Raw genomic sequence first — 14,521 nt, 5'->3', positions numbered from 1 at the left:
GTTCATTCTCAACTGATAAATCATCCAGAAATATGCCAAAGTGCATAAGGAAAGTTAATAAGCTGCAAAATCTACAGTGAAGACAACGCTAATAGTTGATATTTGGGAAGTGGAAATTTCTATCGAAATGGTCTTATTCTTCAAATCCAATAGCCTGATACAGGTCAAAGAAAAAGAATTTATACTACATATATGTAGATATAGTTGAATTCCTTCCTCAAGCTTCTTTCTCAAGCGCCTGACTATAGCTTACTTCTTGCACACAATCTCCAAAGGCATCCCTTGGACAATGACACATTTAGGGATGAAATTTTTCCTCACTTAGTTTCTGATGCCTCCAAGTGAATGGGAAACAGAAGTTTAAATTATGCTCTGGAGGGAAAGTGAAGTGAATGTCGTTCAGTCGTGTTCGACTCGTTGCGACCCCATGGACTATACAGAATTCTCCATGGCCAGAATACTGGAGTGGGTAGCCTTTCCCTTCTCCAGGGGATCTTCCCAACCCAGGGATCGAACCCAGGTCTCCCACACTGCAGGCGGATTCTTTACCAGCTGAGCCACCAGGGAAGCCCAGGAGGGAAGTGAGTATAAAATTGCACATTCCCCACGTGCACAATTTTGCATTTCCTGTCACACTACCAGTTTCCATAACCCGCTCTAAAACTCAAGCTTTTGGTTAAGTAAATAAAAAGCTGTGGGACTTCCTTGATGGTCCAGTGGTTAAGAATCTGCCTTCCAATGCAGGGGACAAGGGTTCAATCCCTGATCAGGGAGGGTTCCACATGACACAAAGCAGCTAAGCCCCTGCACCACCACTACTGAAGCCAGAAAGGTCTAGATCGCAGGCTTGGCAACAACAGAAGCCACCGCAAGGAGAAGCCCACACAAGGAAACTACTGAAAAGCCCAAGGAGCAAGGAAGACCCAGCACAGTCAAAAATAAATAAATAAATTTAAAATAAATAATCCTGGTGGCTCAGAGGGTAAAGAGTCTGTGTGCAATGCAGGGGACCCGGGTTCGATCCCTGGGTGGGGAAAAGCCCCTGGACAAGGAAATGGCAACCCACTCCAGTACCCTTGCCTGGAGAATCCCCATGGACAGTGGAACCTGGCCAGCTACAGTTCGTGGGATCGCAAAGAGTCGGAGACGACTGAGCAACTTCACTTTCACTTTCAAAAAGGTGTAACTGCCTGAGGTCTCAAGTTCCGGGATCCAACCCCGCCCACAGCGCCAAGCCCCGTCCCAGGTCCAGGGCTCCTGCATCCTCGCTGCTCAGAGGATCCAGCTTCTTCATCTGTTGGCTCTTTCCACGTAAGTGGATGCGGGGGTGGGTGGAAGTGAAAGTGTTAGTCGCTCAGTAGTGTCCGACTCTGTGCGACCCCATGGACTGCAGCCCATCACGTTTCTCTGTCCATGTTTCTCAACTTTCAGCTTCTAATAGAAGTGGCCTGTGCATCTCTAATTCTGCACCGAGGCCTGGCTTCAAAGGACAGCAGACAAGTGCAGAGGATCCAAAGTAGAGAAACCTGTCCAGAGGGAAGAGGAACAGACCAGAAACTCCCAGGGGCCCGTTCGAGGACCAGACCGAGGGCCACAGGCGGAGCCTAGGCATAGACGCCCCCTCCATCCACCCGAAAGCTATAGCCCCTCGGCGGCCCAGGCCCCGCCCCGCCCCGGTGAGCACGCGCAGTTCCCTGAAGACCCGGAAGTGATTTCCGCGGAACAACGGGTACACTCGGAAGAGAAAGTCTTGGTTTCACTGGTGACCGCGTTATGCGTCCTTCGGACATCGCGTCCCCCCACCGGGGTTTCGGAGCGCCTCCCAGTAAGTTAAAACCCCTGAACGCGGTCGTCGCTCTTGCTCTGAGTCCTCTCATTTCGCCTGTCGCGGTGTCACCTGAAGACTTTCGGTCCCAGGAGTCTGGGCCCGGTTCCTGTTAAAATCGCTGTGAGGCAGGCACCGGCCCCAAGTTTCTGCCTTCGGTCCGTATAGACGCTGACCTCCTGCAGCGCTGTTTTCCTGCTCTGACTGCCTTTATCAAACCTCTCTCGGGCTCCCGGCTCCCTGCCCGACCTCACCCTCCTCGGCCCGATTTCGTTCTGACAAGTCCTCAATCCTGGAGGATGGATCACCCTTGACCTCCAAGGAGAGCGGAAGGGAAATGCTGAGGCATCAGAAATATTGTGCAGGAAGAACGTCAGGTATTGCAACAGGGCGAGGCCAGTCTGTGGGAGGAGGAGTAGAAAGAGAAGGAAACAAAATGATGCACAGAAAAGAGGAAGATGCGCAGAAATGGACAGAGGAGATGAGAGAAACAGAAGGATCCAGGGAGACATACAGAGAAAAAAAGCACACAGTGACAGAGAAAGCGGGAGTACCCAAACCTAGGTGAATATTGAGCAGACTGGATATGGACTGTTAAGTTCTGAAGTAGTAATTTGTGGCTCTATAACCTAATTTTTATTAAATTTGTTGACCTATGTAAATTATGCAGGAGAGAGGAGAGTTGCAAAACCAGGTGTTGGAATCAGATGGTAATTCTATTTGCAGTCCTTATTCAACCAGAAGGCAGAGGCTTGACTCAGTCATTTCTAGGTCCTCCTCCAAGAAATGGAGGAAGAATTTCTTTCACTACGTGGTGCTTTTTTTTAAATGATTATTTTTAAAGTTAACTTATTTATTTTTATTTTTGGCTGTGCTGGGTCTTCCTTGCTTGCAAGGGCTTTCTCTAGTTTTGGCAAGCAGGGGCTACTCTTACTTGTGGTGCACTGGACTTCTCATTGCAGTGGCTTTTCTTGTTGCAGAGCACAGGCTTTAGAGCTTGGGGGCTTCAGTAGTTGCAGTACATGGTCTCAGTAGTCGTGCGCACCAGCTTAGGTGCCCTGAGGCATGTGGGATCCTCCTGGACCATAGATTAAACCCCCTACCCCCAGCACTGGCAGGCAGACTCCCAAACACTAGACCACCAGGGAAGCCCACTAAAATGGCCATTGTTAACAGTAGTGCTTTCCTCTCCTTTGAATTTCCAGATTATTTTTCCTCTAAATTTGATTGTTCACAATATGAGGTTTATGTGCTTTATATCCTAACTTGAAGCTCTTCTTTGATGTCTGGTAAATAACTTTACAGTATTTCACTAGGCCTGTGGTTACGGGTGTTGATAATCTTTTAACACTCAAAACCTAGATTCACCAGTTACTTTGATATTTAACAGCTGTATTATTCCCTTGAATGATCAGCTCTGAGCTGAAGTCTCCAGCTAAGAATTGAATAAATGTTCCTTGCTCGTCCCCCTAATCCCTTTTCTGCAGATGTTGAAGGATGGGCTGGATTGATGTGGCTTGCATTTTTAGGTCTGTTTTTTCCTAGAGTAGAGGAATTAAATGTCTTTCATTAAACCCCAAAAAAGAAGCCTCTCTCGCTCAGAAATAAATAAGGTAATCTGCAAATAGGACAAACTCTTTCTACTTCAACCTATACAGGCCGCCACTTACACTCAGTTCTGCTCACTCAACTCAAACTTCTTCAAAGTAACTTGGTAAATCCCTTCCCCTGTGAGACGCATGCACCACCTGTAATGTAGAGAAGGTAAAGTAGACCCGGTTTTCTGAGTCTGAGCAAATGAGATCCCCTGAGAAAAATGATTTTCAGAGTTGGTCTGTGTTTGCATCTGGTGGTTTTCTGGGATGAGTGGCCAATTTCGATGAGAATTTGAAATGTGCCGCAGTCCTCCAACAACTTTGAAAAACTTAGGAAAAGGGCAGAGGGCATAGGCCCAGAGATAAAGACATAACTTTCTCTTAGCTTGTGTTTATCTCTGTGTCATAACATGAAGTCTTTTTTTCTTATCATGATCATTTCATAATGTTCGAAAATGTCAAATCACTCCATAGTGTACTCAAAACTAACATAGTATTGTACATCAATTATATTTCAACAAAATAGAAAAAAGAATTAAAATAACTTTGTTGTTTTTGTTCAGTTGCTCAGTCATGTCTGACTCTGCCACCCCAAGGACGGTAGCCCTCCAGGCTCCTCTGTCCATGGGATTCTCCAGACAAGAATGCTGGGATGGGATGCCATTTCCTTCTCCAGGGGATCTTCCTGACCCAGGGATGGAACCCACTTCTTCTGTATTGACAGGCAGATTCTTTACCACTGAGCCACCAGGGAAGTCCTAATGTGACTTTATTTTTTTTTAAATGTGACTTTGGAATAAATGCAACATCTGATGCCAATAATAAAAAAGCAAATGGTTGGTCTTCCATGTCTTCAGTAGAATATTATGTTTTGGACTTTGGGCCAAATTTTAGGAAGAACCTTTGACAAAGTATAAGAAAGCAGAACTGAGCCAAAGGTCCTGAGACAACTTTTTAAATAATTGTTGAATTACAACCTTTACATAAACATTGGAGCACCATAACTGAGTGCAGAAAACACAGTATTTATTGGTTTATGATATTTGTTGTAAGGAAATGCAAATTATATTTTATTGAAGGCAGAGATTATGAACAAAAAGTTAAATAGGCAAGAATACTAGAGTGGGTTGCCATGCCCTCCTCCAGGAGATCTTCCTGACCCAGGGATCAAACCTGCGTCTCCTGCATTGCAGGCAGATTCTTTACTGTCTAAGCCACCAAGGAAGCCCAGATTGTTGGATGGATGAGCATCTTATTTTACATCAACCAGTGCTTGGATGCTGGCTGCCCAGGGAGGAGCCAGGAACCAGGAGGAGATCATTTCCTTTGGCTGAATACCACGTAGTCAAAGGACAGTGCGGTTGCAGCAGAGTGGGGGTACCAACAGAAGAAAGGGCTGAAAACTCACATATTGGTCTCCTGATAGGAGTTTATTGTCTCTGAAGCCTCCAGTCACTGGGAGCCTTCTTTCCCCCATAGGAAGTTTCTCCCTATGTGGGTACTTGGGGCAAGGGAGGGAGGTTTGTTGACTCTAAACATTAAAAGATGTATTTTTTTGGTCACACAGAATAATCTTACCTGAGAAAGAAGCTCAGAGGAAGAGGAAAGACAGAAGGGATGGCCCTTTCCCAGGTAAAAGTCATATTCTTTGTTGATCTCTTAACTGTTTCCTAAAATGACATGATTTGGACTTGTTAAACTTCTCTGTCCATGAAGTTTCCTGCCTAAAATATTTAATCACACACAGGGCCTTCCCTGGGTCTCCTCTCATCTCCCTGCAGATTCTTCCTCACTGTGACCCAGTGACCCGGAACTTGGGAAGAGGGTCCTTTAGGCGATCCTCCTGTGAAAGGTTTTGTTCTCACGTGGACTGGAGGTGGGAGTAGGTTCTGTGGTGTCAGTGAGGTGGGGTAGAGAACCCTTTTGCGTGCCCTTTCAGCGCCATGTAAACCAGGGTCAAAGAGACTGCATATAAGTGATGTTCCAGTGCTCAAAAATACCTGAAGAAGTCTGAAAGGAAGACTGATATGGGGAAACATGCTTTTGAATGCATTTGAAGTTAAGTGAATCATTGTGTTTGACTCCAGAATATCAGTACTTTAAAATGGGAAGTTCCAAAATAGAAACAGGATGTAGAGAGGGTGCTCTAGTACATGGCTGTGCCAAGCCGCTTCAGTTGTGTCCAACTCTTTGCAACCCCGTGGACTGTAGCTGCCAGGCTTCTCTGTCCATGTAATTCTACAGGCAAGAATACTGGAGTGGGTTGCCATTTCTTTCTCCAGGGAATCTTCCTAATCCAGGAATTGAACCCAAGTCCCTTATGTCTCCTGCATTAGCAGGTGGGTTTTTTACCACTAGCACCACCTGGGAAGTCGCATTTTAGTACATATTTAGTTGTAAAAAATGGAATCAACTTAATTGCCTAACAGGAAAGGCTCTATAAATCATTCATATCACATTCATCACCCAAAGACCCAGGTATTCTAGTAGGGACTCTCATGTAGCAGGTGTTTTCAGTTAAAATGGTTGTAATTCAGCCAAGACATAGGAACAGAACTTTCTGCCATCAGAAAGCCTGGAGCCATGATCTGATTCTACAACTATAGTTGTTCAGTGTTGTGTATTGCTAAAAAAAAACTGCTAACCACCATCTGAGCCTTCAGCAAGTTATAGTCTTAACATCAGAGATCACAGATCACCATAACAAATAGTGCTGTATTTTTTTGTATTAAACATCTCACGTATATACACTTGTGATTCAACTCCACATAGTGATGCAGGTTAGAGACTTAAGTAAAATAACCCTTTCTCTGTCATATCTTCCAGCATAACTTACTGTCTCCATCAGGAACAACTCTTTGTTCTCAGCCCAAATCTTAATAAAAATGCATATTATATTGTAATGTGGCTTTAGAAAATATTTTTCAGTAAGTGTTTTCTTACGGTATTTATTCTGCAAATTTAAATATTCACATGCAATACATGTTGGAGTTATTTTCACTTTAGTAAACATAGAGGTGATTTTCCTTTTTACATCCTCATTGGATTATTCTCTTCATGACGACACAAGGGTTTCACATTTGTTACTGTTAATAAAAGATTTCACAGTGGCTGCTTTTGAGTAGGCCAGCTTCAGTACAGATGCCTAGGGATTTGTGCAGATTGGGCAGCTTAAGCATGTTATTGTTGTTGTAGTTGTATAGTCCCTAAGTTGTGTTCAACTCTTTTGCGATTCCGTGGACTGTAGCCTGCCAGGCTCCTCTATCCATGGGATTCTCCAGGCAAGAATACTGGAGTGGGTTGCCATTTCCTTCACCAGAGCTTAAGCATGATTACTGCATTAATGGTGGTGTTTCTAAGGAAGAACAGAAGTTGCAAGTACTAAGTAAATATTTTAAATCAACCATCTTAAACATTCTTAGAGAGCTACGGGGAGCCATGGACAAAGAACTAGAAGAAAGTGGGAGAACTGTGTTTAAACAAATAGAAAATATTAATAAAGGGTTTTCCCTGGTGGTCCAGTGGTTAAGACTCTGCACCTCCTTGTAGGGGGCAGAGGTTCAATCCCTGAATGGGGAACTAAAATTTAAGATCCCACATACCACAAGGTGCAGGCAAAAAAAAGAAGTTGAATATAGGTATTCGCAAACATACTTGTACATGGAAGTTCCAGCAGAACTGTTAAAAGTAAGAAAGAAGTGGTAACAAACTAAATGGCCATCAGGGGATGAGTGGATACATAAAATGTGTTGTAGTCATAGAATTAAATATTATTCAGCCCTGAAAAAGGAATACTTTAGGAGTGTAGTGCTGATGCCACATCATGGATGAACTGAAAAAACCATTGTAAGTGGAAGAAGCCACACAGAAAAGCTCACATTTCATACCATTGCATTTATATGAAAATATCACAAGTAGGTAAATGCATAATGACAGTAAGCATTGTGGTATACAGGGATGGAGGGCAAAGAGGAACGGGAAGAGATTGTTAAATGGGTAAATTTCTTTTAACAATGATAAAATGTTTAGGCAAGTGTTTGTTCAACATGGTGAGGGTACTAAATGCCACTCACTGATTGGTACCTTAAAATACATGTTACATGTATTTTCCATGTAAAATAATTCATGTTACATGTGTTACATAAATTTCACCTCAGTTGAAAAAAATTAGAGAAAAGAAAAAAAAAAAAATTAGAGAAAAGGAACTTGCTCCAAATTATCTTATGAATCGGTCAGGACATTCGTTCCAGCCAAGTCAATCCTTACACACGTTTGTTTCTGTAATTTTGTGACAGACTCGGAGCTTGCTCCTTGTCCACTTGGTGAAATGTGCTTTCCTTTCAGGGACTATTTACATTCAGGGATGTGGCCATCGAATTTTCTCAGGAGGAGTGGGAATGCCTGGCCCCTTCTCAGAGGGCCCTGTATAGGGACGTGATGCTGGATACCTACAGGAACCTGGTCTCCCTGGGTGAGGATAACTTCTCTCCGGAAGTTGGTAACTAGTTCTGTGTATCTTTGAGTTTTCCCTTCTGAGTCTCAAACTTGGGACACCCTGGCATGCTTGTGAAAGTTTCAGATCCCTGTTCTAAAGACAGTGATTGAAGCTGTTTGGATGCAGAATGAAAAGGCTTCATGACATGGCTCATCACTCTGTAACTTCTCATTTCTTCAGAAGTTGGGCATTCGTGCTTGATCAGTGGTGGTTGCAGAATATTAGTAGCCAGAAAGCCTTGCAGCACATTTTTTAAAAACATCTCACTCCGTGCTTGCACCCTTGTGTTTTTGATTCAGTAGTTCTTAAAAGGTAATTAGGTGACCTGCACGCCGTGCTGTGCTGTGTGCAGTGGTCAGTTGTGTCTGACTCTTTGCGACCCCATGGGATCTTCCAGGCAAGGATACTGGAGTGGGTTGCCATCCCCTCCTCCAGGGGATCTCCCCAGCCCAGGGATCGAACCCTGGTCTCCCACATTGCAGGCAGATTCTTTACCATCTGAGCCACCAAGGAAGCCCATGAATACTGGAGTGGGTAGCCTATCCTTTCTGCAGTGGATTTTCCTGATTCTACTTAATCTAAACTTCAGGAGGCAGTCAGTTGACTAATTTTTATGATACATTTCTAGACCCATCTATAATTTTCTTTCTTAGCTGAACAAAGCGCTGGGCATGTGTTCTGTAATAGCCTAGCATGTCATGTCCCGTTTTACTTTATGAATTGAAGTCTCTTCTAAGCTGAATGTTATTTTCATCTTAGAGCAAGGGAAAGAGCCCTGGACTTTGGAAGGCAAAGTGAAAATAGGGGAAAATCAGACAAATATGAATAATTGAGATGTGAATACAGATCAGAGCTCAAGTGGGCACAGAGTAAACTGCTCCATTAAATATTGCTTGGGGAATTCTCCTTAAATGGGAATTATCTGTAGAAAAATAAGTTTGTTTGTTATCAGTTCTCAAAGGAGATCCATCCCATACTCTCAAACTTGTCACTTTCTTGTTTTAATATATAAAAGTTTAAACTCCATTCTACTGTGATGCTGTGGCTCATTCAGAGCTGAGGAAGGGCTTTGTTGTGACCTACATCATTCTATTTTCTGACGCCGCTGACCACTTCGGTGCTTTGGTTTGAGAGGGACTGAGATGGCTCTCTCAGGAGTCATCTTTCGCCTTGATCTCTCTTGGTTTTCAGTTAATACGTATCAAGTTCTCTGTTGGCCTGACCCTAGGACTATTTTATTCATTCCCTTTCACATTTTATATTCTTGAGAGAACCTCTCAGGGGATAGACAAGCTTCAGTAATTCTCAAGATATATTTCAATTTTCCTATAATGTATTCCTTCTGGAATATATATCCTTTCTTCTGTTTTTATGGAAGAATCCTTTAGAATGCCAGAAACTGTTATTTGGTATAATTGTGGTTATTTATTAACTTAACCTGCTAGATTTATCATGGGTTGAGTGCATGCTTGCCTGCTAAGTTGCATCAGTTGTGTCTGACTTTTTGCAACTCTGTACTATAGCCCACCGGGCTCCTCTGCCCGTGGGATTCTCCAGGCAAGCATACTGGAGTGAGTTGACAAGCCCTCCTCCAGGGGATCTTCCTGACCCAGTGATAAAACCCACGTCACTTATGTCTCCTGCATTGGCAGGTGGGTTTTTTTTTTACCACTAGCACCACCTGGGAAACCCATTGTGAAATCTAGACTTAAAAATTTTTTTTCTTATATTGCCACATGTTATTAAACACATTTTTTGTATAATTATGTAATTCAGTATATTTATTTTCCAGGTGATCTTATAGGAATCCTTTCTGCTGGATTTGCAATTAACAAATTATCACCAAGAGAGAACACTAATGTAGGAGAGTTATATGGAAATGAAAACCATGGCATCAAGGATTTTGACCTCGAGGAAGTCTGTGAAAATATGCAGAAGAGTGAGAGTGAGTGGGGATGTGATGCGAGAAATGACAAAGACTTGCTTTTGACCCATAACAAAAATCTCGGTCAGAGAGAAGATCAGTATAATAAATCCTTAATTAATTTTCCTCAGAGTGTTTCTGTAAGAAGTAATACATATGAATATTTCATGCATGACAAGTCATTCCTAAGAAGTTGGTTAACAATGAAAAATAACATGATCATTGCTGGAAACAAAGATATAAAGTGTTTAAACAACAGAACTGGAGCAAGGCTGCCGGCACAGGTGGCTGAACTGCAGAGATTTACAGCTGAGGAGAAAATGTATAAAGGCACTCAAGTTGAGAAGTCAGTCAGCAATGGTTCCTCAGTTTCCCCACTTCATAGAATTCCTCTCACTGTGGAAACTACTGTGTTACCCACACAACACAGGAGAACACACACTGAAGAAAAATCTTACAACTGTAATGACTGTGGGAAGGCTTTTAGCAAAAGCTCAAACCTCAGAAATCACAGGAGAATTCACTCTGGACAGAAGCCTTACAAATGTAATGTGTGTGGCAAAGCCTTTAACCAGGGTTCTAATCTCACTACACATCAGAGAGTGCACACAGGAGAGAAACCATATAAATGTGATGTCTGTGGCAAGGTCTTTAGTAGAAACTCACACCTTGAAAATCATCAGAGGATGCACACTGGAGAGAAACCTTACAAATGTAATGAATGTGGTAAGGCGTTTATCCAGCATTCACTCCTTTGGAGTCATGAGAAAATGCACAGTGGTGAGAAACCTTACAAATGTAATGAATGTGGCAAAGCATTTGCTGAGCGGTCAAGCCTTAACAAACACAAGAAAATCCATACTGGAGAGAAACCATACAAATGTACTGTGTGTGGCAAAGACTTTACCATGAGATCAAATCTTACTCAACACGAGACAATCCATACTGGAGAGAAACCTTACAAATGTAGTGAGTGTGGCAGAGCTTTTACCCAATTTTCACGCCTTAGTCGACATCAGAAAATGCACACTGGAGAGAAACCACACAAGTGTAATGTGTGTGGTAAGGCTTTTATTGAACTTTCACAACTTTGGGGTCATGAGAGAATTCATACTGGAGAGAAACCACACAAATGTAATGTGTGTGGCAAGGGATTTACCCAACGTTCAAGCCTTATGGCACATCAGAGAATTCATACAGGAGAAAAATCTTACAAATGTAAAGACTGTGATAAGGCCTTTATCCAACGTTCCCAACTTTGGGGTCACGAGAGAACTCACACTGGAGAGAAACCTTACAAATGTAATGAGTGTGGCAAAGCTTTCACAATGCGTTCATACCTTACTCAACATAAAACCATCCATACTGGAGAGAAACCTTACAAATGTCATGAATGTGGCAGAGCTTATACCCAATTTGCAAGCCTTAGTAGGCATCAGAAAATGCATACTGAAAACAGACATAAATCCAACACATGTGGCAGTGCTTTTATTCAGAACTTGAGCTTTGGGGATCATCTGACAATTCATAGTAGAAAGAAACCTTAAAATGTAATGCCTGACACAAAACTTGTGCAAGTATTCAAGCCCTACTCAGGTTGAGAGACTCCATCATGGAGGAGGAGACATACAGATGGCCAATAGGTACATGATACGATGCACAGCATCACTAATCATTGGGGAAATTCAAATCAAAACCACAATGAGATACCTCACACCTGTCAGAATGGATTGTCATCGAAAGGAAAAGTCACAGTGTTGGTGAAGATGAGAAAAGGGAACCTCAAGCACTTTTGGTAGGATTGTAAATTGGTAGCTACTATGGCAAACTATGGCCACTCCTCAAAAAATTAAAAATAGAGCTGCCATATAATGCAGCAATTGTACATCTAGTTATTTACCTAGAGAAAACAAAAATGCTCATTCAGAAAATATATGCACTTTGTTGTTGATTGTACCATTATTTATAATAGCCAAGGTAGGGGACTTCCCTGGTGGTCTAGTGGCTTAGAATCCGCAATTCCATTGCAGGAGGTATGGGTTCAATCCCTGGTCAGGGAGGTAATCCCACATGCCTTAAGGCCAAAAGAACAAAACATAAAACAGAAAGAATATTGTAACAAATTCAATAAAGACTTTTAAATGGTCTTTTAAAGACTTTTAAATATGGTCCATATTAAAAAAAAATTTTTTTAAACAAAATAGCCAAGGTAAGAAAGCTACCAAAAGTCCACCAATAGGTGAATCAATAAAGAAAATAGATAAAGGGAAAAAATATATATATATACATACACACACAGCCATATATATACACACATAAAGTGGAATATTCGTTGTGGAAAAAAGCAAAATCTTGCCATTTCCAGTGCCATACACAACTCTACAGGGTATTTGGCTGGGTGCAATAAGTCAGAATGACACAGCACATGATTTCACTTATATGTAGAATTTAGAAAACAAAAGGAAAATAGTCTCATACATAGAACAAATATATGGTTGCCAGAAGGGCAGGTGTGTGTGAAGTGAAAGAAAGTAAAAAAGTGAAAGCGAAGGCGCTCAGTTGTGTCCAGCTCTTTGCAACCTCATGGACTGTAGCACGGCAGGCTCCTCCATGGAATTTTCCAGGCAAGGATATTAGAGTGGGTTGCCATTTCTTTTTCCAGGGGATCTTCCTGACCCAGGGATGGAACCCCAGTCTCCTGCACTTCAGGCAGACTCTTTACCATCTGAGTCACCAGGGAAGCCCTTGTGTGGGAAGTAGGAGAGGTTTAAGAGGTAGAGGTCTACAGTTACATAATGAAGTGTAGTGTGTAATATACAAAATAAGGAGTATAGTCAGTGATAGTAACTCTGTACGGGGACAGATGGCTACTAGACTTACTGGGGTGATTATTTCATCCTGTATGGAGTAGCTAAATAGTTATGTAGTACACCTGAAACATAATGTATTATCCACTGTGTGCATGCATGCTAAGTCAATTCAGGGATTGCATATGTGGGAGAAAAAATTGGGGGTGGAACAATGGTCTCCCTGTTTGTTGAAGGGGAATAGCTACTGTATATATAAAATATTCAAAATTAGTCTCATTTTTGGAAACCAAAGGGACAGTGTTACAGAGGACAGTCATCAAAAGAATCAGAGTAGAGTATCTGTGAAGGCTGCAGATTTGGCCTCTAGAATTGCATTTTGATACCATTTTATTTATTAGAATGTATCATGCTTCTCATATTCAAGTAAGTAAAGTGTAATCTTCTTTTTATAGTGTTAGTTGCTCAGTCATGTCTGATTCTTTGTGACCCCATGGACCGTAGCCCACCAGGTTCCTCTGTCCATGGGATTTTCCAGGCAAGAATATTGGAGGGGGTAAGCCGTTCCCTTCTACAGGGGATCTTCCCAACCCAGGGATTGAACCCAGGTCTCCTGCAGTGCAAGGCAGATTCTTTACCATCTGAGCCAGTAGGGAGACCCAATGTTTTTTGTAATCCTTAGTGAATCGTGTGCCTTCTATTAATGCAAGCATATCCCACTGCATTGGGGGCTTCATAATAATGACCCTTAAGTATCTATCATCATGTTCTCTAGGTTGAATGGCATCTGTGAAAATTTCTTTTCAAATTAGATTTAAACAAAGTATTTGAAATAGATATATATTCATAATTCACATTGGGGTTACAAACTCCAGATTATTTCTGGAGCTACAAGCTACAGATTTTTTCTAGCTATAATGAAAATATTGTAACTACAATTTCAGACTCAGCCCCCTGAAATCTGCCTTCTTGGTTGTAAATATATACCATATGATTATATTCCTACATACCTTTTTGTGTGTGTGCACTTGAAGCTTTACATGAAGTAACAAGATATGGTGAACATGTAAAAATTACTAGGAGATGAAATTTCAGAAATAAAGAAATAGCAATCTCTTGTGTATGCTTGGAGTTCATATTTTAAGGCAAGACAAGAAAAAAACATACATTTCTGTTTGCTTGTGCTTCCTCTCTCCCGAATGTGCAGTGTGCATCTGCGTTACACATAAACCACAGCTCCTCAGAGGTGGGAGTGCCTCCTCGACTGTAAAGGTCAACTTACTTTTTTATTTCTGACACTAGTGTTCTAGGATCTTCCCTAGTGGTCCAGTGGCTAAGACTTTGAACTCCCAATGCAGGGGGTCTGGGTTTGATCCCTGGTCAGGGAACTAGATGCCCCATGCTGCAACTAAGACCTGGCCAAATAAATATTAATTAGATACTTTTTAAAAAGAGTAGTGTTCTTTCTCAACTCTGTAAGAGGTCATGGTGACTTACTGCTTGCTTTGTACGTGGTTACCTGGACTGTATGTGCTTGGTGAAGTTTATGAAAAATGATCAGCATGTCATTTTGATGAACTGTCCTTTATCTTGAAAATGTGTATACAACTGTGTCTTTGACTTCTAATAGGCAGAACAGTTCTCAGAGCTTTATGAGAGTCTCCCAAGTTATAATTCTCAGTTTGGCTCAAATAAAATTCCCTTTTTCTTTCTTGATTGTTAGTGGAATTTTTGTTCATACTTTCTTGTAGTCAGTAGGCTATCAGGGACACCTACCAGAGGACCCTGGAGTCCATCCCAAACCCAAGCTTGGTACCACCGTGGATCCTTTGAGCTTCACCCACTTCTTGGTGTTTCTTGGGTACTTAGTGATTT

General features: G+C 42.0%; 2 protein-coding genes across 4 annotated transcripts in view; one reads left to right on the top strand and one right to left on the bottom strand.

Annotated features, from left to right (window-relative positions):
- Positions 1–14,521, bottom strand: part of LOC133054820 (zinc finger protein 677-like) — a gene marked incomplete at its 3' end in the record, with an annotated part of 90,748 nt that overhangs the window by 38,471 nt on the left and 37,756 nt on the right. The gene's annotated exons all lie outside the window — the stretch shown is intronic.
- LOC133054819 (zinc finger protein 677-like) lies at positions 1,583–13,760 on the top strand. Of its 3 annotated transcripts, none has more exons than XM_061140145.1 (4): positions 1,583–1,825; positions 4,988–5,052; positions 7,765–7,891; positions 9,708–13,760. In XM_061140145.1, the coding sequence occupies exons 2-4, from the start codon at positions 5,038–5,040 to the stop codon at positions 11,384–11,386; spliced, it is 1,821 nt and encodes a 606-aa protein (XP_060996128.1). In that variant the 5' UTR covers positions 1,583–1,825; positions 4,988–5,037; the 3' UTR covers positions 11,387–13,760. The 3 variants fall into 3 exon arrangements, with proteins under 3 accessions (XP_060996128.1, XP_060996125.1, XP_060996127.1); XM_061140142.1 differs by having other exon boundaries at positions 7,765–7,918; XM_061140144.1 differs by lacking the exon at positions 1,583–1,825 and adding an exon at positions 2,366–2,389 and having other exon boundaries at positions 7,765–7,918.

Source organism: Dama dama, chromosome 4, assembly GCF_033118175.1.
Source record: "Dama dama isolate Ldn47 chromosome 4, ASM3311817v1, whole genome shotgun sequence".
In the NCBI taxonomy this organism is placed as follows: Eukaryota; Metazoa; Chordata; class Mammalia; order Artiodactyla; family Cervidae; genus Dama; species Dama dama.
The sequence above is the reverse complement of the archived record's forward strand: the minus strand, read 5'-3'. Positions and strand labels throughout refer to the sequence as shown.